We start from the raw sequence: 23,652 nt of genomic DNA, 5'->3' as shown, positions 1-23,652 counted from the left end.
AAATCGTGTTGTCGCGAGCGCGTGGGTCCATGGGTTTTAGTGTACCTTCGCTCCTCCCAATTATGGAAGATGGGTTCGTTTGTTCAGATAAAGTACCAAGTCACTCAATAACACCTATTTCGCCCTATCATTCTTACTGCTGAATTATACCTATTGAAGGTATTCTATAACGCCTGTCCAGCCTTACAATTGGCAGACACCTGAAAACTTCCTGCGTCATGCCCATTACTAGTATCATTTTGCTCCTATTCTAGTTACTCACGATAGCTTCCCAGTTGAAATCTGTCTCCTCTGTCCGTCTCGTAGAGACAGAGGTCACACATATAAACCCAGGTATGTCCCGTGTTTTTTCATCCCATCTTGTCAATCAACATCCACAACTTTGCTCTATCACCAGCTTCTCTAGATTTCACTCTTGCTCTTCCATTTGCTCTCCTACTTGCTCTACTACTTGCTTTTGCTTACACGACATAGCATAACTGCTATTCGCGTGATATCCCTTTAAAGTAAGTCTTCCCCTTTTCCATTTAATACCAACCACACATCTTCGACCACTCGTCTCTACTGAACGTTACCTATTCTCCCTACTCCAAACATCTACAGGAATAGGCATCCCAACATTCCTTTCCTCTACTCTGCCGCCATTCTCGCTTCTTGTTACATTTCACTCATATTTATTTATTACCAGAACCCCTTTGCTTTACCAACCTTGCTTTCCAAATTTGCTATTTACTTGCTCCCAAGTAAATTGAAGATGTATCACAGCCAGGCAGGATATACTCGCCAACTGGATTCTCAGTACAGAAATTTCGCTTTTCCTATGCCTACCGTCCCCCAAAACCTTGCTCCTGCCCCGTTCCCGCAATTCGAGACACACCGGAGAATTACATCGGGCGGAAATATCCCTTTACAGCCTTCCCCGCGTGAAGAGACGCCCAGTGTCACTCAGCCGCAAATGGAGCAGATGATGACAGCGACGACAGGCAGCTATCAAGGGTTGATCCAGAATTTTGTCCATTTCCGCCATGTCCACGATCAATACCTAAAGATGCACAACCGACCGAAGGGAAACTGCTCTGACTTCCCGTCGAGCCCTCAAGAACAGCAGCAACTGGTCAAAGTGCTCTTTGAGGCTGCTCATGATTGCAGCCAAACTTACGAACCAGAAGGGTCGCAAAGCGTTAGGCGTATTCGATCGGGAAGTTATAGCGACATAGAATTCGAGTTAGTTCTATGGCCAGTGTTGGTAAGTATACGTAGGTATAATTCCCTGCCGTTTTGAAATCTAACGCGCCTTAGTTGTCGACCCGTGATGCCCAGGCAGGACAATGTCGATTGCCTAATTACCTCTACTGCAAGGAGCCCCCGTATAATTCCTACGGTTCCTTCGTAGAGAGATTCGCAGCGGTCTGCGATGCCCTTAGAGTATGCTGATAAGCCCCCCAACCACATATACTTCCATCTTTATACTCACAGATTTAGTCCTCCAAGGATGTTGTAGTGTCCCTCTTTAAAGACGCTACATTCAAGCACCGTCTTGCTTGGCGCCCGAGAACCGAGCTCAATGTAAGTTTAGTCCAAGGCTGTTTGAAGAAGACCCAACTAACGTACCAAAAGCAAAAAGCCACCAACCGGAAACTGAATGGAGAGCGAGACGTCCAGAATGCCATCGGTATTAGAGTTGCCCAGGAGAATGGCATCAAGACGACCCATAATGGCGAGCTTGTTGACAGAAACGGGCAGTCCTACGGAACGGTGAAGAAGCGGTCCGCGGCATTTGAGGATAAGATCTCGAAAGCAAGAAAGCGCGGTCGCGATCTAAAACGTCTCAAGGGCTCCGACGACGCGAGCACTCAAAACGGCCAGAAAGTCATGGATAACCACGACGACAGCAGCATGATCAATGGCGGAGAGGATACTGGCAATATGCTACCGCCGGGTCCCAATCTTGCCGGAAATGGGGAAGATATGTTTCAGGAATTTCAAGAGGCTGCAATGGCGTACGCTCCCAATGCTCCGAATAACACCAATGCTTTCCTGATGCAACCCTCCCCTAATCCCAAGGCGAATGTTTACGGTCAAGATCCTAACTCATATGTAGCGTCCGGTGTGGCTTTCCCTATCTCGCTCCAAGAGGGTAATAATGCTTCACCGGACTATGCGCATCGTCAATGGCTTCGCAATACAGTACCGACTGCCGGCTACCCGGACTCGTCTACGGGTCTCGACTTTAATTTGGACTTACCCAAAATCGAGAATCAATATGGCGCTCAATACGGCCAACTCCAGGGCGCCACAAACTTCTCTCAGTTTAACCCTGCGGCGTCGGTTCCTTTCGATAGCCAACTTAACCAGACCATGGGCCAAGAGCAATCCGAGTCGCCGAATTTCGCACCTTACACGGGTCCACAACTTCAAAATCAGTATTTCTTTCCGGGACCTTCGGGCTATGGTGGATCGTGTTAAAGCGATGGGAGACGGGGTCCTCGGAGCTTTCCGAAACAGGTAGGTAGGCACACAAGTATAAATGGATCTTGACGGCCTCTACGAGATTATGATCATTTTCGGAAACCTGGAAAAGCGGGAGTGGGCGTTCATGGACGGTTGAATCTAGCGTGACAAGCTCTTATCATTATACCTGGGCAAGACCTAGAAGGAGGCTGGCGTTTTCGGACGATATTCATGGCATGGGGGGAATGGAGGACACTTATTACTTATTATTAGCACTCGTTTCGTGATAGTCCGAATTTAGAGTTTATTCTTTTCTATTACATGTTGTGCTTCTTGACGCATTTTAAATATGATAGACTTGTAAGGTACCTAGTGAAAATGTTGATTTGACGTGTAATATCTTCTGTATCTGTCGATATTCGTTGACTTAGGACCAGAAGCAGTTTATTAACTTTTAAGCCGTATAAACACAAACAGAGGTTATTCCCGTAGACCGAAATTTGCAAATATGAAAGTGCTACATGGTCACGACTAGGTACCTAGATGGGCACAACATAAACTTCGAGTAAATGAGACTCATGAGTTTATCAAATCACAGAGATGAACATATGACGGTTCGACAATGTAAGGTACCTAACGCTAAGATATATCAAGGGTCCATAAACACCAATCCCCAGTACTTGTCTATCACGTTCAACATTGCTCTCTCCGGATCGAAAAAGCGGCACTGGACAGGACATAATGAATTCCTTAGCATCTAGAGCGTTACGTATCCGGGGAGTAGCCAATTAGAGTAGGTACCTGTCAATTTCAATATCAGTTAAGAACTTCTTGGCCTCGTGTTTATTACATGTTGAAGCTATGTCCAGATCTGTCACCATCACTAATAATTTCTTCAGAGTTAATTAGTGGGCAATTCGTCAACCTTGATCCCGCGTGGTCTCCGTAAATAAAACCGGGCTTTCCTGATGTGGCCTTCGCATTCTAATATGGCTTCTGTGATTGGCTCGTCGTCGCAGCGACCTAGCTCAAGATGACAAGGATATGACGATATAGCACTTCGGGGTATTTATGTATTACATCAACACTTTTGACTATTTCGTTGAAAAGCTTGGGGTTCTGTTGCCAATTTGGAACCTCAACCCACTAGTTATATTATTACTATATTATTTCCATATTCCCCACTATTGAACCAGCATTTTGTCTCAACCAAGCCTTTTTCGTAGTCGTGATAGTTTCTTGACGTCAATGATATGTTGTGCTACGCAATTCCAACGTGCGATGGTGACCTGCAGATATGATGAGAACCGTTTGAAGGTGCGGTCAGAGGCGGCACTAAGAAACCTACAGGTTAAGTACAAGAAGGAGATGTAGGTACGTTTGAAAAGAAGTTGGTGATTTTCCGTCTCACACTTGTACGGTATAGCTTGCCTTGTTTTCACAACTCGGCATCGCCAAATCGTTCAATAGCCCTTATGTCGTCTCATATTATTCGAGATACAGCGGATAGAGTCAGAACCATGGTTGGCGGAGAGAAAGGCCGCAAGATCGCGGATCTCGACACCGTCACTCAGACGGTGTCGCCCAAGGACAGGATTACGTCTGACTTTGGTGTAAAGATGGGCAATGTCGACGAATGGTTGCGAGTGGCCAACAACGACAAGACAGGACCTATGCTTTTAGAGGACTCATTTTCTAGAGAAAGAGTGAGGAAACTCGAATTTCTAGTATCTGACATTTTACTAATTTCTGTAGATTCATCGATTTGATCATGAACGTATTCCCGAACGGGTTGTTCATGCGCGGGGTACTGGCGCATTCGGCACTTTCCGGTTACTCGAGAGTGCCGAAGACGTTACATTTGCAGGAGTCCTCACAGATACGTCTCGTGAGACACCTGTTTTCGTTCGATTTTCTACCGTGGCAGGCTCTCGTGGTAGTGCCGACACCGTACGTGATGTGCGCGGGTTTGCTGTCAAGTTCTACACGCAAGAAGGTAATTGGGATATCGTCGGAAACAATATCCCCGTCTTCTTCATCCAAGACGCCATTAAGTTCCCTGACGTTATTCATTCTGTCAAGCCCGAGCCTCATAACGAGGTACCGCAAGCTCAGTCAGCGCACAATAACTTCTGGGATTTCGTGTTTATGCATACCGAGGCTACTCACATGTTTATGTGGACGATGTCGGATCGAGCGATCCCGCGATCGTTTCGAATGATGCAGGGTTTCGGTGTCAACACTTTTGTTCTCATTAACAAGAAGGGCGAGCGTCACTTCGTTAAATTCCACTGGAAACCTGAGCTTGGTGTTCACTCGTTAGTCTGGGATGAGGCTTTGAAGATAGGAGGTCAAGACCCCGACTTCCATCGCAAGGATCTGTGGGAGGCGATCGAGAACGGTGCTTATCCGAAGTGGAAGTTTGGTATTCAACTCATTCCGGAGTCTAGAGAACACGACTTCGACTTCGATATTCTTGACGCGACGAAGATTTGGCCCGAAGATCTTGTCCCGGTCCGATACATCGGTGAGATGGAACTCAACAGGAACGTCGACGAATTCTTCACTCAGACTGAACAGGCCGCATTCTGTACGGCGCACATGGTTCCAGGAATTGCTCACTCGGATGATCCTCTCCTGCAAGGCCGTAGCTTTAGCTACTTTGACACGCAACTGTCCCGCCTTGGAATCAACTGGCAGGAGTTGCCAATTAATAAGCCCGTCTGCCCCGTCCTGAACTTCAACCGTGACGGCCAAGGCAGACACGCTATTGCCAAGGGACAAGTTAACTACTGGCCTAACAGGTTCGAAGCACGACCACCGGCTAGTGCACAAGAAGGAGCGTATATCGAGCCCCCACTCAATGTCCAAGGCATCAAGGCGCGAACCAAGAGTGCCAAGTTCCGCGAACACTTCAACCAGGCACAGTTGTTCTATAACAGCTTGTCGGAACCGGAGAAGAACCACGTCGCCGCAGCTTTCTCTTTCGAGCTAGACCACTGCGACGACCCCGTCGTATATGAGCGCATGTCGCAGCGGTTAGCCGATATTGACTTGGGACTTGCTCAGACTGTAGCGGAGATGGTTGGAGGACCGAAGCCCGAGAAGCAGACCAAACCGAACCACGGCAACAAGGCTAGCAAGCTCAGCCAGTTAGAATTCCCGTCCACAAACCCGACAATTGCGAGCCGACGAATTGCTATTATCATCGCAGACGGCTTTGACATCGCTATTTACGGTGCAGTTAAGGCTGCTGTAAAGACATCTGGCGCACTGCCCTTCACAATTGGAGTTCGCAGGTCCGAGATATTCCCAGCGGGTGTACCAAAGACGCCAGGTAGCGGAATTAAACCTGACCACCACCTTGAAGGCATGCGATCCACCTTGTTCGATGCGGTATTCGTTCCTGGAGGAGCTGAGTCAGTTAAGACTCTATCTAAGAGCGGACGAGCGCTGCACTGGCTCCGCGAAGCGTTCGGCCATCTCAAGGCCATCGGCGGTACTGGTGAAGCTGTCGAGTTATTCAAGATAGCATTCGCATTACCAGAAATTCAAGTTTCGACAAACGACAAAGCAGTTGAATCCTATGGTGTTGTTACTATGTCACGCGTGTCGGCTGACAGCTTGAAGGAGACTGTTAAAATTGCCAAGGAGGGAGCGGGGTTCTTGGAGAAGTTCTGGTACCAAGTTTCGCAACACAGGAACTTTGACAGAGAATTGGCTGGACTCAATTCGCAGGTCGCGTATTAAGAGAGATGTCGGGATGCGAAGAGGGAGTTTGGAAAGCAGGGAGAATGGTACTTGTACTACAGGGACTCCTCATACTACGTTGCTCATAGCACTTGTACAACATATATGTAAAGATAACGAATTAAAAACTACCTAACCTAAGGTACTTAAATCAAGCCATGCTAAAATGCCAACCCAATTTCGTAGTTACCTAGTTGAAAGTTGTTTGCATATCAACCCCTATTCTCTAACACAGGAGCATATGGTGCTGTTATGATAGCCCTACAACATCAGGCTTCATAGCTACAAGAAGGAATTCTATAATTGCGTATACTTCAAATTAGACACTAAGCTTCCCACAATAAGTAAAGTAAAAGTGGCAGGCTTCAATGGTTAAAATATTAAATTTTTTAGTAATCATAAATAGAAACTTGTGCTCGCGACGACGCTCCTTTCCCCTCCACCAGTCACTCAGAGGTGGGGCATCGTATGGTAACAAGACAGCAGTTCTACAACCGGTTCAGGGTGTAATGGAACCTCGTAGAATAGTGTACTCAAAACCAACCAACAAATAATAGTTCAAGTGAATCCTTTACACATTCTTGCATTAAACTAAGTTTTATCCTTGTCTTCGTGACTTCGCCGTCGCGAGATGCCTCTTTTTCATTAAATTACCTAATCGTTAATAGTAGACATCCAACAACAACAAAGTTAATCAATCATCGTGTTAGTAAGATACCCTAAAACAAGTTTAGTGCTGTCTGTTAGTTACTATGCGAAACAGCTCCGTACTGTCGATTATAAATACAACCACTCATTGTAGAAAGGAGTTCGCATTTGTAAGCAGCTCTCGAATATAAAAAGTGAAGGCATTCCCGTAAGACCAAAACGAACGTATTTGTGTGTAGTAACCACATCGACGAAGCTAGTACTCTAGTGAAAAGGTATTCTAATAACTATTAATAAAACCCAAAATTTAGCATGGCGACATCAACTCACAACGGTCTTGTTATAGTAGCTCCCCGAGCCCCTTACGAAATCCATCAATTTCCCACTATCCCACCAGTAGACGACGAAATTCGTGTACATGTCAAGTGGACGGCTTCCACACCTCTAGACCTTCATGAGGCTGACGGTGGGCTTCTAATTGAGACCCCCTTCAGAACTGGATCAACTTCAGCCGGTGTTGTCGTCGAAGTGGGGCCTAATGTGAAGCACCTGAAAGTTGGCGATAGAGTATTCGGCTTTGCTCACCAGCAGCCGAAGTGGAAGGCCCACCAAGAGTATGCCACTGCTCCCGAATGGGTGTTCGGAAAGGTATGAGGAATCTCTAAAGACAAAAACCAGTCTAGTCTCGTCTATGCTATAAGAACTAACTGGCTCGACAGATCCCTGATAACTTCTCGTTTGAGGAAGCTGTTACGCTCCCCGATAATTTCGTTACTGCTTTTAATACCATTTCCGCTGACCTGGGACTCCCTACCCCGTGGCCGAAGCCTGATGGCTATGTACCACCGAAGGTTGACCACCCAATCCTGATCTGGAGCGCCGCATCTTCGGTAGGACGCCTTACCCTTCAGGTCCTGAAGTTCTATGGCTACCACCACTTGATCGTGACCGCATCGCCGCGCCACCACGAGGCCCTGAAGAAACTAGGTGCCGAACAGGCCTTCGACTACAGGAGTCCGACAATAGTTGACGACCTCCTGAATGCATCTCAGAGGGGTGATGCACCACCATACCCCCTGATAGTCGATTGCATCGGCTCGCTAGAGGGTACCATCCCCCCGATTTCCAAGATCGCCAAGAGTGGTACGACTGTCGCGATTATGCTGCCTGTCATCCTAAAGCACGCTTCCGAGAAAGAAGCACCCGAGTACTCGATGGACGCCAGCGTCGGCGCTCAGTGGGCAGAAGGCGTCAACGTCCGCGGGGTGCGAACGCATTTTTACTGGAAAGTAAGTTTTCGGCCCCATTTTCCCAGGTTCTGTATTATCTAGAAATAAGTGTCAGACATAAACTACCTCCTACATAGGTACCTAGGTAGGTAACTAACCACAAATTACAGAACCCGCTATTCAAAGAGAAGCTGCAATTAGAAATCATGCCTCATATGCTCGCCGCGGGACACGTGGTTCCTAACCGCACCCGCATCGTCGAAGGAAGTACCCTGCTGGAGAGAGCTACTAAGGCGTTGGAACTACTTCGATCGGGAGGGGTGAGCGGAGAGAAGCTGGTCTGGAGAGTTTCGGAGGAATAAAGGGAGTGGATGCAGTTCCTTTCTTGCTTTAGTGCTGAAAGATTATCGACGTAATACCCCAGTTGTTGCACTCATCCAGCAAGTATCTAGTTGACATACCCAATTGTACTTACTAGTCATTGAATATCCAATCCCACTAGCGATGTGATTACTCTTGGCAAGGGGTTAAGATGTTGAACCATTTGTTACAATTGACCTACTATAGGAGGTACATAACGGTAGGTACCTAACCTAAGTTAATTCGAATATAACTGTTACACATCGTTACCCATATCTTGGGATCATCCTTCGTAACCGGCCCCCACGACTGGTCTCCTTCGACGTGTAGGATCTTATCTAGCGTCAGCTTCCCCTGCTTCGCCTCGTGCCACACCTTCGGCTTCTCCTCCTCTTCCCCATCTCCATCGTCGGGTCGGTCTTCTTGATTCTTCGTCGGCTCTTTAATGAATACACCAACTCCGACGCGCACGACCGGGTACATGGCCTGAAACATGAACGTTTTCATCTCCGGGTGCTCTACTATGCTGCGATTGACATCGGACGTCGTCAGAACCGGCTTGGGGACCAGAGCAGCATCCGGGTCTTCGGTTCCGTCTTTGCTGCGCTTCGCTTCTAGGTCCTGGGTTCGCAGAATGAGAGCTTTGGACGGATCTAGGAACAGCGCGTAGCAGGGGTACAAGATCGACTCTTCTGGTACATCCAGATGCAAGCTGCCGGCCGATATTCCACGGCCGTCTTCTAGATCAATTTCCACCGGGATTTTGTGTCGATCCCATGTCTTCTTTGGGGTATGTGGTCTAACTTCGTATATAAGTCCCTATTGAGTAAGATAGGCGTGAGCAAGTTGTGTGTGTGCCTGAGTTGCTATTATTGGAACAAGCCGTCTTACGTACCTCAATATCCAGCTTACCACTAGACACCCTACCGTAGGGGCCCTTTCCGGCGGGGATGATTTTACAATTGATGATTCTCGAGACTACATTCCTAAAAGATAACGGGATATAATTGACAGGTCCGTCGAGCGACGCCCACGATCAGTTGGGTGCTCGATACTCAGGCGGCCTACGGACAGTCCCCAAGCACTTGCCCGTCAGCGGAGTGATCTTCGCATCCCTCCGGTTCTCCTTCTCCTCGTACGGATACATCCGCCAACACAGATCCTCCGTGAAATGTCTCTGCCACAGACCTGAGTAGTAACGGTCTCGCGTTTTCTCTGCTATTGCTCTCGCCACGCCAGCCAGCGCGGTGAGCTTATCTCGGTGCACCGTCAAGTTACGCATAGAACAGTTCTCAATCAGGGAGATCCATCCCCCTTGCCATCTGACGCCGGGGTACTTCCCGCCGGTCTCCTGCCCCACGATGAAAGAGATCCCCGATGCCTGGGAGAGCCCGTGTTCTCAGTCGGATATGCACTGCGTCTCTAAGAGGCGTTTCATGCCAAAGTATATGTCGCCGAACCTGAATCCATCTTCGGACAGGATACAACTTTCGCATTCAAAGTACATCTGGTCGCGGACGTAGTGTATCAGACGGGCTGAGAGGATGCGCTCCTGCAGCGTCCACGCCCGCGAGCTGAGAGGCTCGTCGGCGATTGGGTCGTATCGCTTGCCGAACGATCCCATCCCCATCCTCTGAGGGGAATGAAAGCTAGATCCCGGCAACCACTCCTCAAACAGGTAAATCGGGCTCTTCTTATCCGGTTGGGATGTGTATCCGTACACTATTTCGTGGCTTCTCGGTCCTCTTGTTTCTCTAGGTTTGTCATACCCAAGCGAGATGCTTGCGGGGGATACGTACGAATCACTCTCACGCTTTGGGAAACACCCAGAGCACCTATCCTTGGAAGCCGCCGCTGATATCGTTAGGTAGGAGTTACGATAGACGTGGCTCATGGCAGCCGCCTCCTTTTCCCAGTCGTCGGGATCATCCTGAATGATACACAAACAGTCTATCCAGAGGTACTTGATCCCGAGGCGCTGCGTTATCTTGATCGCGTCCTGGAACGTCTTAGGAAGGAATGATACGGCAATACCTTGCTTGAGATCTTGAATAGGCTGTTTAGTTGCCATCAACCTTAATGACGTACCCCAGCAATGGCTGAGAGTTACATATCTCCCTTTTTGACCAACAGTTTCAACCACTGATACCCCACGGTCCGAAGCGAAGACATCTATAACACGCGTTGGGAGGAGGGGGTTCGGCTGCGGACGTCCGCAGAAGGGATGGTTCAACTCGCAGTCTTTCATCCACTTCTGGAGACGATCAATTGCGACATCCGAGTCTGATTCCATCTCGCGTAGTCGACCCGGTATCACGCTGAAAACGCTGTCTTCAAGGGGCTAGCTAGTTCCTTAGCATCAACGAGCACTTCCAAGAACATCGACATACATACCATCGGTTGTACAGATACCAATGGAGCTTCCACGCAGGCTAACTTGATTCGGTCTATTATTAAGGGCATCAAAGTGGTTTTCTGTCTTTCCAAACCGGGCTCCCACTCCCATGAGTCGTATATGGGTTGTATCGCCGGGGTCAATGAGTTCGCGTTCGGCCCACCAGTTACCATAAAGCCAGACCGGCAGATCGGCCGAGTCCTCCTCATTAACACTAAGTGATTCGAGGGTTGGAGTGTCGTTTCCTACATGATTGCCGTCGGCTTTAATGCTACCGGTCGCCGCCAATACTCCTCTTCCCATGCTCTGATTATAATCCGTCGACGTAGCAGGCATGGATGCTCCAAGCTCCTTCACGTACGTGATTTGCCGCACATCGGAGCCTTTATGGTAGTTTATGGCATTGAATTGTCTCCAATAGCCCATGCGCTCCCTTCTTTCCCGCGAATCTCGATAGTTGGATATCGCGACGCGAAGAACTATGGAACATAGACGACATGACTGCGCTGATGCTTCTAGGGCGCGGCGTGAGTTGTGGTGTGGTGTCACAAGCGCGTCTTCAGGTTGAAGCTGGAACCAGAGGATCTTCTCGTAGACTGAGAGCTACATTGCTTATACGAAAGTGCGAGCGTTGATACAATTTGACAACCCATCTGCGGCTGAGCCTCCTTGTACCAAACCCAAGTCTTAGACTCTTGGCGCCAAGGGGTTTAACAGGTACGCAACGACTAAGGACGCAAGTCAGGCGAAGCTCAAAACTAGTTCATATTATTTAATAAACACCGCCCAGTCCTAAACCTTTGGTAGATGATAGTCTAGGTATGGCGCGCGATGGGAATTCTGGCGTTTCCATGGCATAGTTAAGACTTCTCTATTACACATAAATCAACAACCTCCCTTGCAACTTAGCAAAGTACGCAAGGCTAGGTATTACTCATTAACACATTACAAAATAACTTGTCGAAGTTACATGTAATAGATATGATTGGTTAGCCTAGTAACTCACGAACCAAATTTTCTTTTAGCTAGTCTTCACCTACTATACTGAAAATAGTGGACTTGTTGTCTCATGCCAGTTAAGGGAATAGGAGCCCTCGCAATAGTATAAGCCCAACGGGATTAAGATTACACTACCAATGTTTAAGCTTCTGCATACTTGTAACTAACGACGTCAAAAATCCGGGAACTTATCGACTAATAACAAGAAGTTTGTCGTGGCCTGCTTCCCCGGAGTAAGGATGTGGGTGACTAGGATCATTTAGTAGACTGGAGTCATGTGGCCTAGTACTTTCTACTCACCGAAAAAAAAAAAGTCTGTAGGAAGATAGTGCTTCAATACTAGTATAGGGTTCTTGGCACCCACGGTAGTTGCTTTCGTAACTAGTTTCTATCATCTTAACTCTTTATAGTACGCACCACAAAGCCCTCGCTTACATACCGAAAAGAGTCATAGTGAGACTAGTATACCACACCTATCGTTTTTACTTCCAAGGTTTTGTGAGACAAGCAGCCACCAGAAGTCTTTAATACTATAAAACCTTTCAACAGAGATAACCATATGTTCTAGATAGTTGCGTCAAAGTCAATGCCATCGTGTACGACAACTTACAATACATACTATCTAAACAACAGCTGGCCACTTATAATGACTCACCTGTTTGAACAGTTTAAAGGTGTGGTACTAACAACCTCGACCCGTTCCTCCCAACCCTAATATTCCTTCTATTTACTTAAAAATGACCAATAACGGAGGAATATAGCGACAGATCAACAAGATCTCCAACATGGATATATGCAACGTATGCGTATGCGTATGCGTAACGAAGGTCCGGCGTGACTCGACAGATACGCATGTCTCAGAACGACCACACTACACTACACCACGCTAAACAAACATTTATACATCATATACATGTGCGCATATACACACCCTTAGCTCAACCTCGAGTATCTGACATCTTCTCCACAACCCCACCCCCCGCATGGAGTCCGGCCTTTATTTTTTTATTTTTTTTATTCTTTTGACTGATCGCGTGGAGCAGGGCTTCATTACCCTTACTACCACTACCACCACTGCTGGTGTCCGTATACGTGCATAGGTATACGGGCCTATAGGACGGGTAAGCTAGGGACCTACCTAGATTGTATATATCCTAGGTGTGCTGCAGCTAGCCATGCGTCACAGCCCCGGATCCCGAGCCGAGACCGGGTGCGCGAAGCAAACGGTCGATTCGTCTCTCGCCGAAGGGGCATGCGCCACTCCACCACACCCACCTATCCGTCTACATAACTTCCCAAGTGTGTGTGTGCGTGTGTATGTGTGTGTGTCAGGGCGAATTATCAAGCCACGAGACCCTTCGAGTTTTGCTACATGTAAGTGACCCCAGTCTGGGTTGGGTGTGGTAGTGGTACTGCTCACTGCTGCTAGGTCTAGGTTAGGTTAGAGGTAGGTATGTATGGGGAAAAGAGAGGAAGAGATAGATGATGATGGGGCAACTTCTCTTTAACATAGTGTGGATGCGATATCATGAAAGTTGACAATCCCATGCCATCATTTCTGTCAAATTCTCAAGGCCGCCAAGCCCGTCGATGTAACATGCCGCCAGCCAGTGGGAACGTCGCCGGCGATGTGAATGGGTAGGACTGCTAAGCTAGCTACCTGTTACTAGGTAGCTACCTATCTAGGGTAGCTACTAGCTATAGTTATCATGAGAAATGAAAAGAGAAGAAGAAAAAAGTTTGTGCGTGCATGTGAATATCATATGGATAGCGACGTAAGGGATCTCCCTCCCGATCCCGAGGCGCAAAAGGCGACTGATCAACATGACCTATCCGTCTAGAAGATCACTCTTCATTATCACTCTATTATCATTATCTCGCCACACAAATATCGCCGCCTAGATGTCTACGATACCAGTGAAATTCACGGTTCGCGAAGGTCCTGCCGACATGGCAACGCTGTTCTAGGCCCAAGAATTGCATTCGCCAACGAGATCGACAAACGGAATGCGACGCGGGGACATTCCTACGATGGTATCATGTGGTTTTCGTATTGTCCGCCTTCCCAGGGCTATCCAGTCGCCTACGATACCGACCAGCAACCTCTCGCCATAGGTAGGCATAGGTAAGACATTATGGGTTACCAGGGTGATGGGAAGCATCGAGTCCGGTATGATAAAAAGAAACAAGAAAATAAAACCTGTCGGAGTCCGTCTGCTACATACCTGTTACCTAGGTACCTACCGAGGCTGCCTAGGTATGTAGCCGAGTACTTGCATTATGCCGTGGTAGTGAAGATGCAGTCCCCGATGCAATCCCCACGAGGGAGGATGGGGACTACTACATAGTACAGCCTGCAAGCAGGAAGTCCCAGATCTGCCTAATCTAGCACATATGTAGGTAGGCGGTGGACGGACCAATAGACGGCCAAGTGGTGAATTGCTCCTTATGATTGACGGGGAGGTGATCCAAATTGAGGACAGATTAAGTGAGGGGCACCGCACGCACATCGGAGGGGTTATCAGAGAAGAAGAAAAAAAAAAGAAAGAAAGGTAACTAACCCAGAGAGAATAGATAGCCGTCACTATTCCGAACCAAGCCATAGGTGAAAGATCTACGGGACGAGCGGGAGCTGATCGCTGACTATCTAGGTACCTACCTTAGGTACATACGAGGTAAGTATGAGGTAGATATTCCTCGGCCTCAATGCTGGGACGATGTGATGGGGGAAAATATATGGGTAACAGGACGGGTTTGACGGGCTGGACCGGGAAGAGTATGTCATGGAGGGGCCAATCAGGCAGCAATAGGCCGTGAACAATGTCCGTGGGTGGGCATTGGGTTGAAAGAGCGAACTAGGGGGGGAAGTGGGAAGTTTGTATGGGGAGATTGGGGATAGGGGGTAGGATTTGGAAGACAGGTATGTTGTATCTTACATAGTAAGTAGTTTTGTAGAGAGAAATGGAAAACATGTGTCCCACACAATTTTTTTTTTCTTTCCTCTCCTATTGTTTCGCCTTGACCTTGGACTACCTTATTCCGAGTCGCCTCCCTTCGCCTTCCTTGGAGAAACGTGGAGGGGTAGCTCCCGTCGTTGCCTGGGTATTCAGACAGTAGCATTCATTGACAAATACCGTTGATCCAATTTGTTTGTCGCACAGAAATAGTAATATCAACAACTTTCTCCCCACGTTGACCAGGCGAACATGATGCATACTAGTAATCTATTGGATGTGTGAAATCAGCTCAGCTGCAATGCTATAACTACCTCCTATGTACCTGAATAGGTACTGCTATAACTACCTAAATAAAATAACTATTGGGTATCTCAAGTCTAAATAATCCTATCTACGGTAGCTAAGTTACATGCATATCGGTAACATCGTGAGTACGGTTAAGTACAGGTATAAATGATATGAATATTGAAAACAGATAGTTGAAAATGCTTGTTTAAAAAAAATCGGCTTTGCAGTTCCCGAGAATCTCATAAAACAAAAGGTGATGAACCCGTCGCGTATGAGCGATGACAATACAGGCTTGAACAATGAATAGTAAATAAAACCAAACAAGAAAACAGCCATGCGTTTGTCTATCGAAGCAGGGGAAAAAAGCAAACCAAAAACCAGAACCATCCAATACAAACCCAAGTCATCATCGCAGTTGCCAATGCCCCAGGTATCATTAGTCCAACGCCGTAGTCGTGATCCGAATCCGTATCATTATCCTTTACATGCCATATTTTTGTATTTTTTTCTTGGTAATTTCTTTTACACTGTTTTCACCCTTTTTTGGCGGTTGTTTTATGGTATTTTATTCCCAGTAGTATCTCCCATCTTCGTAGACAATCTTCTGTCGAGCGCGCCCAAGGCTTCGGCTGTCGCTGATAGTGGCCCGCCGGTTAGGTGTCATACGGTCAGGGGCCATGCGGTTCCTCAATCGCTGCCTTTGCGCCTCTTCTTCCTCGCGCTCACGCTTGCGCTGTTCAGCCACTCGCTTCTCGAGCCGCCGCTTTTCGCGGTCTAGATTGGCCTGTCGTTCGCGTTCTAGGCTTAGCTGGTCCATTTGAAGTACAAGTGCAGCATCTTTAGGATCGACCGCGACTGAGCCCCGACGGTATCTGGTGTTGACCGGGGCTGTTGCAGCAGGGACGGGAGGGCGATTGGCGATATCCTCGTTTGCGCGCTGGATTTCGGATTGTATCTTCTTCTTTCTCTCTTCCCTCTTCTTCTCGTCTTCTTCCTCCTCGTCTTCAAACCGTACGTGGCTGTTCCTGCGCCTGCGGCGACGCTCCTCGTCATCATCACTATCCTGCGAGCTTGATTTGCTCGACTTGCTAGACTCGTGTCGTTTATGTCGCGGTTCATTGACTATTCTGACTTCGATAGATTGTCGGCGGCGCGATGAGGTGGATCTTTCGCGCTCGTCTGGGCTCGTCTCGTGTTGTCGCGGCTCTTTCACGCGAATGGTCTCTTCGTGGGGGGTAGAAGGCGTGCTGCGCGAGATGCTGTATCTGCGGGGTGGTGTGCGCGACAACGGTGAGCTGTCGACGTAGACTGTACGGTCACCAGTGCGCTCGCCCTTGTCGCGTCGCGACGAGCGCCTACTAGGATCGACCACCTTTTCGCCATTGATGTAGATGCTTGATCGCCCTTTGGAAGAAGAATGCTCCGAGTCAGAAGCAGAGTGGGACGAGAGTGGTGGAGTCGGCGGGAATTGGCCAAGGCTGTATCCAGGTGGGCTTAATTGGCCAGATCGGACGTATTCAGGCGGGTGTTGGAACGTCTTGGTGAGCTTGCACGGCATACCGTGTCGCGAGTTGTCGCATAGGTCGTGCTTGATCTGCTCAGCGTTGTTCCCATCAGGGTAGATGTAGGTGTATATGTTCTTGTGGCACATCGTGTCGGTGTTGAATGTATTAGTGCGACTAATGCGCGGTGGGTTAGGTTGGATGACCTGAGGTCTCGGACGGTGCCTTTGTAAATTGCTGATAGAATGCGATCCGAGCGACACGTTGGCCTGAGTCGGGATAACTTCAGTCGAGACTAATCCGGGTGAATGCTTATGGTTGTAGAGAGAGTTGTTGACGATAATCCTTGGGTAAGATGCCACGGTAGTGTGGTCAGTCGGCAGTGTCAGAGACGGAACAATCGATAGGGAGTTTAACTTCTGAGCCTAGAGACATGAGGGCATCGGGAAAGGAATCTCAGGTTGGAATGGATGGGGGGAGCCTGGGGAATTTGTATGATTTCGAAAAGTGACTGGTGCCTGGTATATGACGCCGCTTTGTTGAATTCCGTAGGGTGGTTCAAGAAACACGATCTAACAAGACCTATGTAGTACTTGTAGAGAGGTAAAACTACCAGGAATGGGGGGGTAGGGTTCGGTGCTTTAAGTATGGGAGTATCGAAATTCCTCGTTTGGACTTTATGTACGTACATTGTAATAGTTTTTTTTTTTTTTTTTCGTCCCTCATCTTTTTTGTCTTGTGGTGTAATAATAATTTTGGGACAGGGGTTCAAGCCATCCCTCTCCCTCCCGACCCATGTTCGGTCCTTGGGTGCCTGCGTTACCAGGGCCGATGAATCATTTTTCTTTTCTCTTCCGTATTGGCAGCATACCAGAAAGGAATGGTATGTTTCCTGACGGAGCCAATGATATTTCATGTCTGGAAGAGGCAGTGTTTGGCCTAAAGGAAGACGGGTGACCGTACTGGGGTACAAGGTGAATTTTGGATGGGATGGGATGGGATGTGATGGAGGGTGTGTAGCTGAGTGTGTAGCTTCACACCCATGACAAGAGACCGACCGCATGGGTTCGTTCCATGGGGGGATCCCAGTTTTGATCGACCACCTATTGTGCCATTCACGCCAATCTGTTTTCGTCTTTTTTTCCCTTCTTCTCGCCGTTAGACTCGAGGCGGGAGGCTACGCAAGAGGTAGCCCAAAGAAAGGCCGCCAACAAACGACCGTCGAACTAATCTCACCTCTCATAAGGCTAGAAAGGTCAGTTCAATATGCGCGCGTTAAGATGTACATAGTATTCGTTAAAAGTGTTACTAGCAAGAAATTGTCGACGAAGCGAAAAGAAGAAAAAATAATAAAATAAAAAAAACAAGTAGGGATAAGCAACATGAGACAAGCGTGGGGAGTGTATCTAAGAATCAAGTAGTTCTGCCGGAGAAGAACAAACTTTGTAACTGTAACTCTAGAACTTCGGAACCCTAGAACACAGGCCGATATTGACTGGTGAGGAGGGGGGAGGGTGTGCATGAACTGAACAAGCTCTTTCTCGGCTTTGTCGGAATGCAATGGTGCAGTAATGCAAGCTACCTCTTCACTTACCTCTGGGCTCTACCTAGGAGGTAGCTAGACGGGTTAGACTGAGTTACCTTACCCTAAGCCCTAGGATAGGTAGGTGCCAATGCATAATGAGAGTGGTGACTTGCAGAGGGTTTGGCACTTGCTATGATGCATCTCTATCGATCAAATGGGTTCCCGGACGAGTCATCGACGCGGATATGATTTGGTGTGAAAATGCGGAGGACATAGCCTTCCCGCATGTTGAATGCAAGGCCCCAAAATCCAGGGTAGCTAGTCGCATCGTGGCAAAGTGCACGATGTGATGCGATGGGATACTAGGGCAAGGGTAGGGTAGATAGCTTAGGTGGCTTACCTGGTACGCCCAATACAGCGATGGTCTGGATAGCTGAGATGGCTGATATGGCAGTTGATCTGAATTATATCACAGCAATGAAAACCAAGGTACAATAGACACTCAGCCACTTTAGACTAGTAAGAGAAAGTAGGAAAACGGATCTAGAACACCAATCGGTACGTCGACGCTTCTCGTGGACACGTGCCGTTTGTGTACAGTGGTAAGTTTAATATAATATATGTATATATATATGTAAAAAGGTTAAAAAGTTACACCTTCAAACATTCACGGGAAACACGACGATTTGGCAATTCGTCATTTGTTCCTTTTCCTTTTTCTTGGTAAGACCGTAAGAGAGTCCGGGGTGGCTTCCGCCAAATTTTGCATGATACCCTGATTGTTAATTGTGCGATACAATTGGTGTCGAGAGTACAAAAACAGTTGACAATGCAGAAGTGTAAAAACGAAAGAGTCATTCTCTCGGAAAAACCCCTCTTCAATTGACCATTAACAAGAACTTACCTAGGTAGCCAAGGGGATCAATATCACGTGTTATGTGCCAATTCTAGGCTACAATTCAATTACTTTTTTCTTTTCTCTTGCTATGTATTATCAATCAACTACCTGAAGCTAAATATCTAACTAATGTAGGTACTCGTATTAGCGTAGGCAGCAAAAAGAATAATCGTATCACATTAACCACCTTCTTAGTTGGTCTGTCCGATATAAGGTATATAGGACTTAATACTCTCTAAAATGGTGTATAGTACCTCAGACATCATCAATTAGTGAGACGATAGTGGGAACTCGTAATCAATGAACTACTAGAAGTTGTGGATAAGTTGTAGACACACACTCTCTCGATAATTCTCAGATACCCATAAGAAATGAAAAAGGGGGGGTACCAAAACGGACAGGTCAAACATACTACATAGCATTATAGCTCAGCTCAGCTCAGCTTTTGACAAGCTTCGATTGCATGATGAAGGATTTTTCATCTCCGTGTGTCGCTTGTCGATGCCCAATCCTCGCTTCGACATTCTTGCAACATTTCCCGCACGCCCCCGGACCCTATCACAACCTGTCACAACCTGTTACAACTTATTGCCAACCCTATTACCTTAGGTATCTAATTAATACGCTATTAATACACATTTCCCCCCTTTCAACACAATACAAACTTCTTACGTAGACACCACCGTGTTACGCGTGCACGGGGTTAAATAGATTGTCGCAAGTTCAATACTTTTACCCAAAATATCTTTCTCCGTTTTTTTCTCTTCTTCCTTTCTTTCCCATTGCTTCTCTCCCCTTACCTTATTGGTAACTTACGTAGGCAATAACGTCAGAAATATACATGTTTTATCGCAACCCTTTCCAACTCATTCGGATCCAACTTGAAGCGAAATGAATAACCAGGTATTGAATAAAAGTGAATAAAAGCTGACGCGCCATGTCATTAGTGTCACTTTCGGACGACACGCTGCGTCAGCATGTCCACGTTGAATACCCATATAATTTTTTGTTAGAGTTGAATCTCCCCAATGATGTAAAAGGTATCACCATTATTTTACTGGTAATGCGAAGGTGCTGACAGCATCCGCGCCACGGGCCCATAACGACGGCCTTCGCGCCTATCTGTAACATAAAGCGCTCACCCTTGAATCAAGAAAAGAAGGATTTGGTGGCCCCCAAAAATAGACCTCGCTGCCTCTAGAACCTCTCTGAGAGGCAGCCAGCCAAGGTTTCGACGCAAGAATATGGGAGTCTTTCATCACCCTTTCAGAAATATTTGGTCATAGCGACATCTATCTACAGGGAACAAATATGATCGCGTGTTCCTACCTGGGGGTTTTTTTTTTTCAACTCCGCCTAGGACTTTTAGAAGATAGGCGAATTCCCAAGATTCAGCCCTACGCTAGGCAGATTCGCATCGCCCACCAAGAACTGCAAGAAGCGCCAGGGGGGGAGCTCGAAACGAAACCCACTTGGCTTCATACTCATGAGGCTAAGCAGCTGAAGTGGCTGTGTCCTACATGGAGATATGGGACGGCCACAAACTTAACCTCGCAGCTTAAAGACTGGAGGTGTTAGGGTGTGTTCTCGCGACGTTGATCCCACGCTAATATCAAACGAATCCAGGCTGGCCTCATCGTCACCATCAAAAAAAAAAAAAAAAAAAAATCATTTCAAAGAAACAACGAAAACTTCACCCGTGATATCATGAGACCATGGTAGGAAAAAAGTCCTACATATCCAAATTCAGCTATCCAGACATCAATATTGTATGTAGGTATGATTGCCCTGCCGGAATGGTATCCCGATTCCAGGTTAGCTCTAGAAAAGTGCAATATGTCCCCTGCTAAGTCTGGCCCCCAAGTCATCTCGCCACCTTATCTCCAAGGTACCTAGGAGGTAGGTAGGTAAACGGCGTCGCTTAGAACGCTTTCGTCACGAAGCGAAAGATCTGCCGCGGGAGCTCCGATCAATTCCTACGAATTGTTCGCCGAAATCTGCAGCTCCCGAATTCTTCTCCTTCAATTGCAGGCAACTAAGCCTCGGTCAAGAGGGCCCAGATCGGAGGGGGGTTAGCTATTAGGATCTAGTTAACCTAAACCTCTGATTGACTGGAACTACCTCAAATCTTTGAGTCACTGCCTTGATTATCAACTACCCAGGTATGCATCATGCGAAGCATCGACGGAGGCTGCATGCCTCTAGGTATGCATGATACCTAGCGGTGAGATTATAATAAACTCAGGAGAAAATCGCATCCTACCTAGGCGGCAGCGAATAGAACGTACTCGGGGTAGAAAGTCTCGTGATAGATTGAGGGTACCGGTGAACTTCCAAAGCGCATCAGATATTGTACCTACATCGTGTAGAGGGGTGGACTGGCCCGTGGCGCCAGAGCAGGCCACTTAGCTTCCCACGGCGGCCCAGATTTGCACCACTCAAACCGGGTCGTCCGATGCTTGCGTAATAATTTTCATGTTTTTTTTTTCCTGTAACTGATCATAGCATGGCACATACTGGGCACTCGGCTAACTGCCCTGTCGGCTCTTTCTTAAAGCCTTTCTATGTGTAATAATGCGGATCGTATCAAGCTTAAAAAGCGATCACAAGACTCTAGCTACCAATCACGCTTGACTAAATCTCCGTAAGGGGTATCTCGTTTTACCCTGAAGCTGGCAGCCTTCTCGTCATAGCTCCTGAATTCTTAACATCTATAAGCATTCATTCAACATTGTACGACTCGTCTAGGAAGTGTATTTATTCTCTCACGTTCCCCTATATGTTTGCTAGATATTGCTAGGATTGGATAAACTTTCGTTAACTTTGTGTTTTAACAAACAAGATGTGAAGCAATACAACGTAGGCAGTATTGTGCTTCGTATTCCATGAACACAAGTTTATTGGTGACGTGTGTGCCAGATATTGAGTATTGTATATGGTCTTCCCCGATACAATTTTTCTCGGTGTGACTGGGGCGTAGGGTTGGTGAACACTGGGATGGCCTAGGATGATACCTCTTTCATATCACGCGCTTTTCGAACACATCTCTCTATATGTTAATAGACAAAGAATAGGTGCCATTCAACTTGGTTTGATTCGTTGATGTTTCCTCGGGAACCTTGCGTCTATCTTAGGCCCCCCACAAAGTTTCTTTTGATAACTACCTCCTAGGTAACGATGACCAGCAGTCGAATAATCCCTTTAGACATAGTATACCTCATATGTTCGGCATATATCTTAAGTAGGTACCTAAGATAGTCCCACTGATATATACACCCTTATGTGACATTATGACTCATGAAGTCACCTGGACATGAAATTAATAGAACTTAACACGCTGCCTCGGATTCAAAACCCGAGAAGAGAAAGTCGGCAATTTTACAACACTACTGTTGGGAAGATCACATAGTAAATAATGAAAATTTATGGCTCTAATAGGTAACGCACCCAGCCTTTTGCATTCCTCTTTCAAAGCCTCTAGTGCCATGCTTCTTTACCTACTCCTCATGAGGGTACTTTGTAATTACTAAATTTTAGTGATATTTGACTAGACTTCTAGTAAAAGTCAACTCGGCTCCAAGGGCTCTAAGCAAGCTTCCTTTCGTTTGCTATGTTGTTGTGTAGTAGCTTTAGAATCATGGAATCACCCGCTCTTGTGCGTCGTCCTCATGTAACTTAACTATCGGAACTCTGGATGGGACATGTAGAACAAAGGGGATATTCACGATGTGTAGCCACAGGCTCCGATGGCTAGACAAGTCGGATTTCTTTGCGAAACAACTTTGTTATTTCCATACTATTTAGTCCCACCTTGCAAGAGTCATATACTACCCAACTCAGGTATTACAGATTGACGGAAATTAGGTACGATTTAAGGGTAGAGCTTAAGGACAATGTACAATGTCTTATAATCAATCTTGAATAGTTAAATCTGTGTAGGTATCTAGAAAGTTCGATTAAATAGGTATATAAAGTAATTAAGACTTGATAAGTTCTATATTGTCTGGAATGTAAAATAAGCCCCCGTTTGGAGGTGCGCATGTTCGATAGATCGTTGAGTTAATAAGGGTTATTGTAGGTAAATCCTCAAGTACAAGAGAGGCACAGAAACATTGCTCTTTCAAATTTGGTTTGTTATGGTTTACTCTAATATCCCTACAATAGTATATCTTGATCTTTTTGAAGGGTTATTGATGTTGGTAGAGTGTGTATCCTTGTCTTTCTTGCACTTAAGGACATAGCATGGAAGTGTACAAGTAGTACTGCTCTACCAACTAAAATTCTATTAGGGAGTCGAGGCACCCATATTCTTCAAACTTTTGCTCTTCTAATTATAAGATATTACCTTCGAAGTCAATGGATAATTGTGTTGCTTCGACAAACGAGAATTCTGTGGGTGACTGGTATTTGTTATAGGAAACTAATTGGCCTGAACTCGGCTTATGGACAGGTATGGATATGTTGTTTGCAAGATATTTATCTATCGACTTTTCAACTTCTCTCACTTGCGTCGATAGTAGTTGAATCGCAGTTAGGCCCACAGTCCTCCATCATCTAGTATAATTGTTGCATCGGATCTTCCTCGCATCTGTATGATCTATCTATAGTCTTGCATGTTTCTATGTATCTACTTCAGGTACTCACCTGGTA

General features: G+C 46.7%; 7 protein-coding genes across 7 annotated transcripts; 3 read left to right on the top strand and 4 right to left on the bottom strand.

The window, feature by feature from the left end:
• Positions 1-754: 754 nt before the first annotated feature.
• F4812DRAFT_470283 (uncharacterized protein) lies at positions 755-2,466 on the top strand (the record flags this gene model as incomplete). Its single annotated transcript, XM_047938962.1, has 4 exons — positions 755-1,246; positions 1,300-1,425; positions 1,483-1,566; positions 1,618-2,466. 4 exons carry the CDS (start codon positions 755-757, stop codon positions 2,464-2,466), a joined length of 1,551 nt encoding a protein of 516 aa, XP_047791554.1.
• A 1,460-nt stretch (positions 2,467-3,926) lies between these two features.
• Positions 3,927-6,201, top strand: F4812DRAFT_450497 (catalase; the record flags this gene model as incomplete). The annotated part of the gene is made up of 2 exons (XM_047936096.1): positions 3,927-4,157; positions 4,207-6,201. 2 exons carry the CDS (start codon positions 3,927-3,929, stop codon positions 6,199-6,201), a joined length of 2,226 nt encoding a protein of 741 aa, XP_047791553.1.
• A 569-nt stretch (positions 6,202-6,770) lies between these two features.
• F4812DRAFT_323226 (GroES-like protein) lies at positions 6,771-8,597 on the top strand. Its single transcript, XM_047931478.1, has 3 exons — positions 6,771-7,497; positions 7,569-8,138; positions 8,249-8,597. Exons 1-3 carry the CDS (start codon positions 7,162-7,164, stop codon positions 8,438-8,440), a joined length of 1,098 nt encoding a protein of 365 aa, XP_047791552.1. The 5' UTR covers positions 6,771-7,161; the 3' UTR covers positions 8,441-8,597.
• Positions 8,527-12,284, bottom strand: F4812DRAFT_450496 (HET-domain-containing protein; the record flags this gene model as incomplete). The annotated part of the gene is made up of 8 exons (XM_047936095.1): positions 8,527-8,552; positions 8,699-9,257; positions 9,334-9,424; positions 9,494-9,760; positions 9,854-10,769; positions 10,833-11,436; positions 11,874-11,877; positions 12,268-12,284. The coding sequence occupies 8 exons, from the start codon at positions 12,282-12,284 to the stop codon at positions 8,527-8,529; spliced, it is 2,484 nt and encodes an 827-aa protein (XP_047791551.1).
• A 2,748-nt stretch (positions 12,285-15,032) lies between these two features.
• F4812DRAFT_323090 (uncharacterized protein) lies at positions 15,033-15,553 on the bottom strand. Its single transcript, XM_047931475.1, has one exon. The coding sequence runs from the start codon at positions 15,462-15,464 to the stop codon at positions 15,195-15,197; it is 270 nt and encodes an 89-aa protein (XP_047791550.1). The 5' UTR covers positions 15,465-15,553; the 3' UTR covers positions 15,033-15,194.
• Positions 15,554-16,860, bottom strand: F4812DRAFT_323128 (uncharacterized protein). Its single transcript, XM_047931477.1, has one exon. It carries the CDS (start codon positions 16,726-16,728, stop codon positions 15,643-15,645), a length of 1,086 nt encoding a protein of 361 aa, XP_047791549.1. The 5' UTR covers positions 16,729-16,860; the 3' UTR covers positions 15,554-15,642.
• F4812DRAFT_323107 (uncharacterized protein) lies at positions 16,851-17,741 on the bottom strand. Its single transcript, XM_047931476.1, has one exon. The coding sequence runs from the start codon at positions 17,640-17,642 to the stop codon at positions 16,992-16,994; it is 651 nt and encodes a 216-aa protein (XP_047791548.1). The 5' UTR covers positions 17,643-17,741; the 3' UTR covers positions 16,851-16,991.
• Positions 17,742-23,652: the final 5,911 nt, after the last annotated feature.

This window comes from Daldinia caldariorum, assembly GCF_022478825.1.
Source record: "Daldinia caldariorum strain CBS 122874 unplaced genomic scaffold F4812scaffold_5, whole genome shotgun sequence".
Taxonomy (NCBI): domain Eukaryota; kingdom Fungi; phylum Ascomycota; class Sordariomycetes; order Xylariales; family Hypoxylaceae; genus Daldinia; species Daldinia caldariorum.
Note: the sequence above shows the minus strand (reverse complement) of the source record. Positions and strands in the feature narration are given on the sequence as shown.

Bases quoted from the DNA above. Each gene is read 5' to 3' on its own strand.
- F4812DRAFT_323107 (XM_047931476.1), bottom strand. From the start codon at position 17,642: ATGCGGTCGGTCTCTTGTCATGGGTGTGAAGCTACACACTCAGCTACA.
- F4812DRAFT_323226 (XM_047931478.1), top strand. From the start codon at position 7,162: ATGGCGACATCAACTCACAACGGTCTTGTTATAGTAGCTCCCCGAGCC. The intron at 7,498-7,568 runs GTATGAGGAATC...CTGGCTCGACAG, and splicing joins CCGAATGGGTGTTCGGAAAG to ATCCCTGATAACTTCTCGTT. The intron at 8,139-8,248 runs GTAAGTTTTCGG...CACAAATTACAG, and splicing joins GAACGCATTTTTACTGGAAA to AACCCGCTATTCAAAGAGAA.
- F4812DRAFT_323128 (XM_047931477.1), bottom strand. From the start codon at position 16,728: ATGTGCCACAAGAACATATACACCTACATCTACCCTGATGGGAACAAC.
- F4812DRAFT_323090 (XM_047931475.1), bottom strand. From the start codon at position 15,464: ATGGTTCTGGTTTTTGGTTTGCTTTTTTCCCCTGCTTCGATAGACAAA.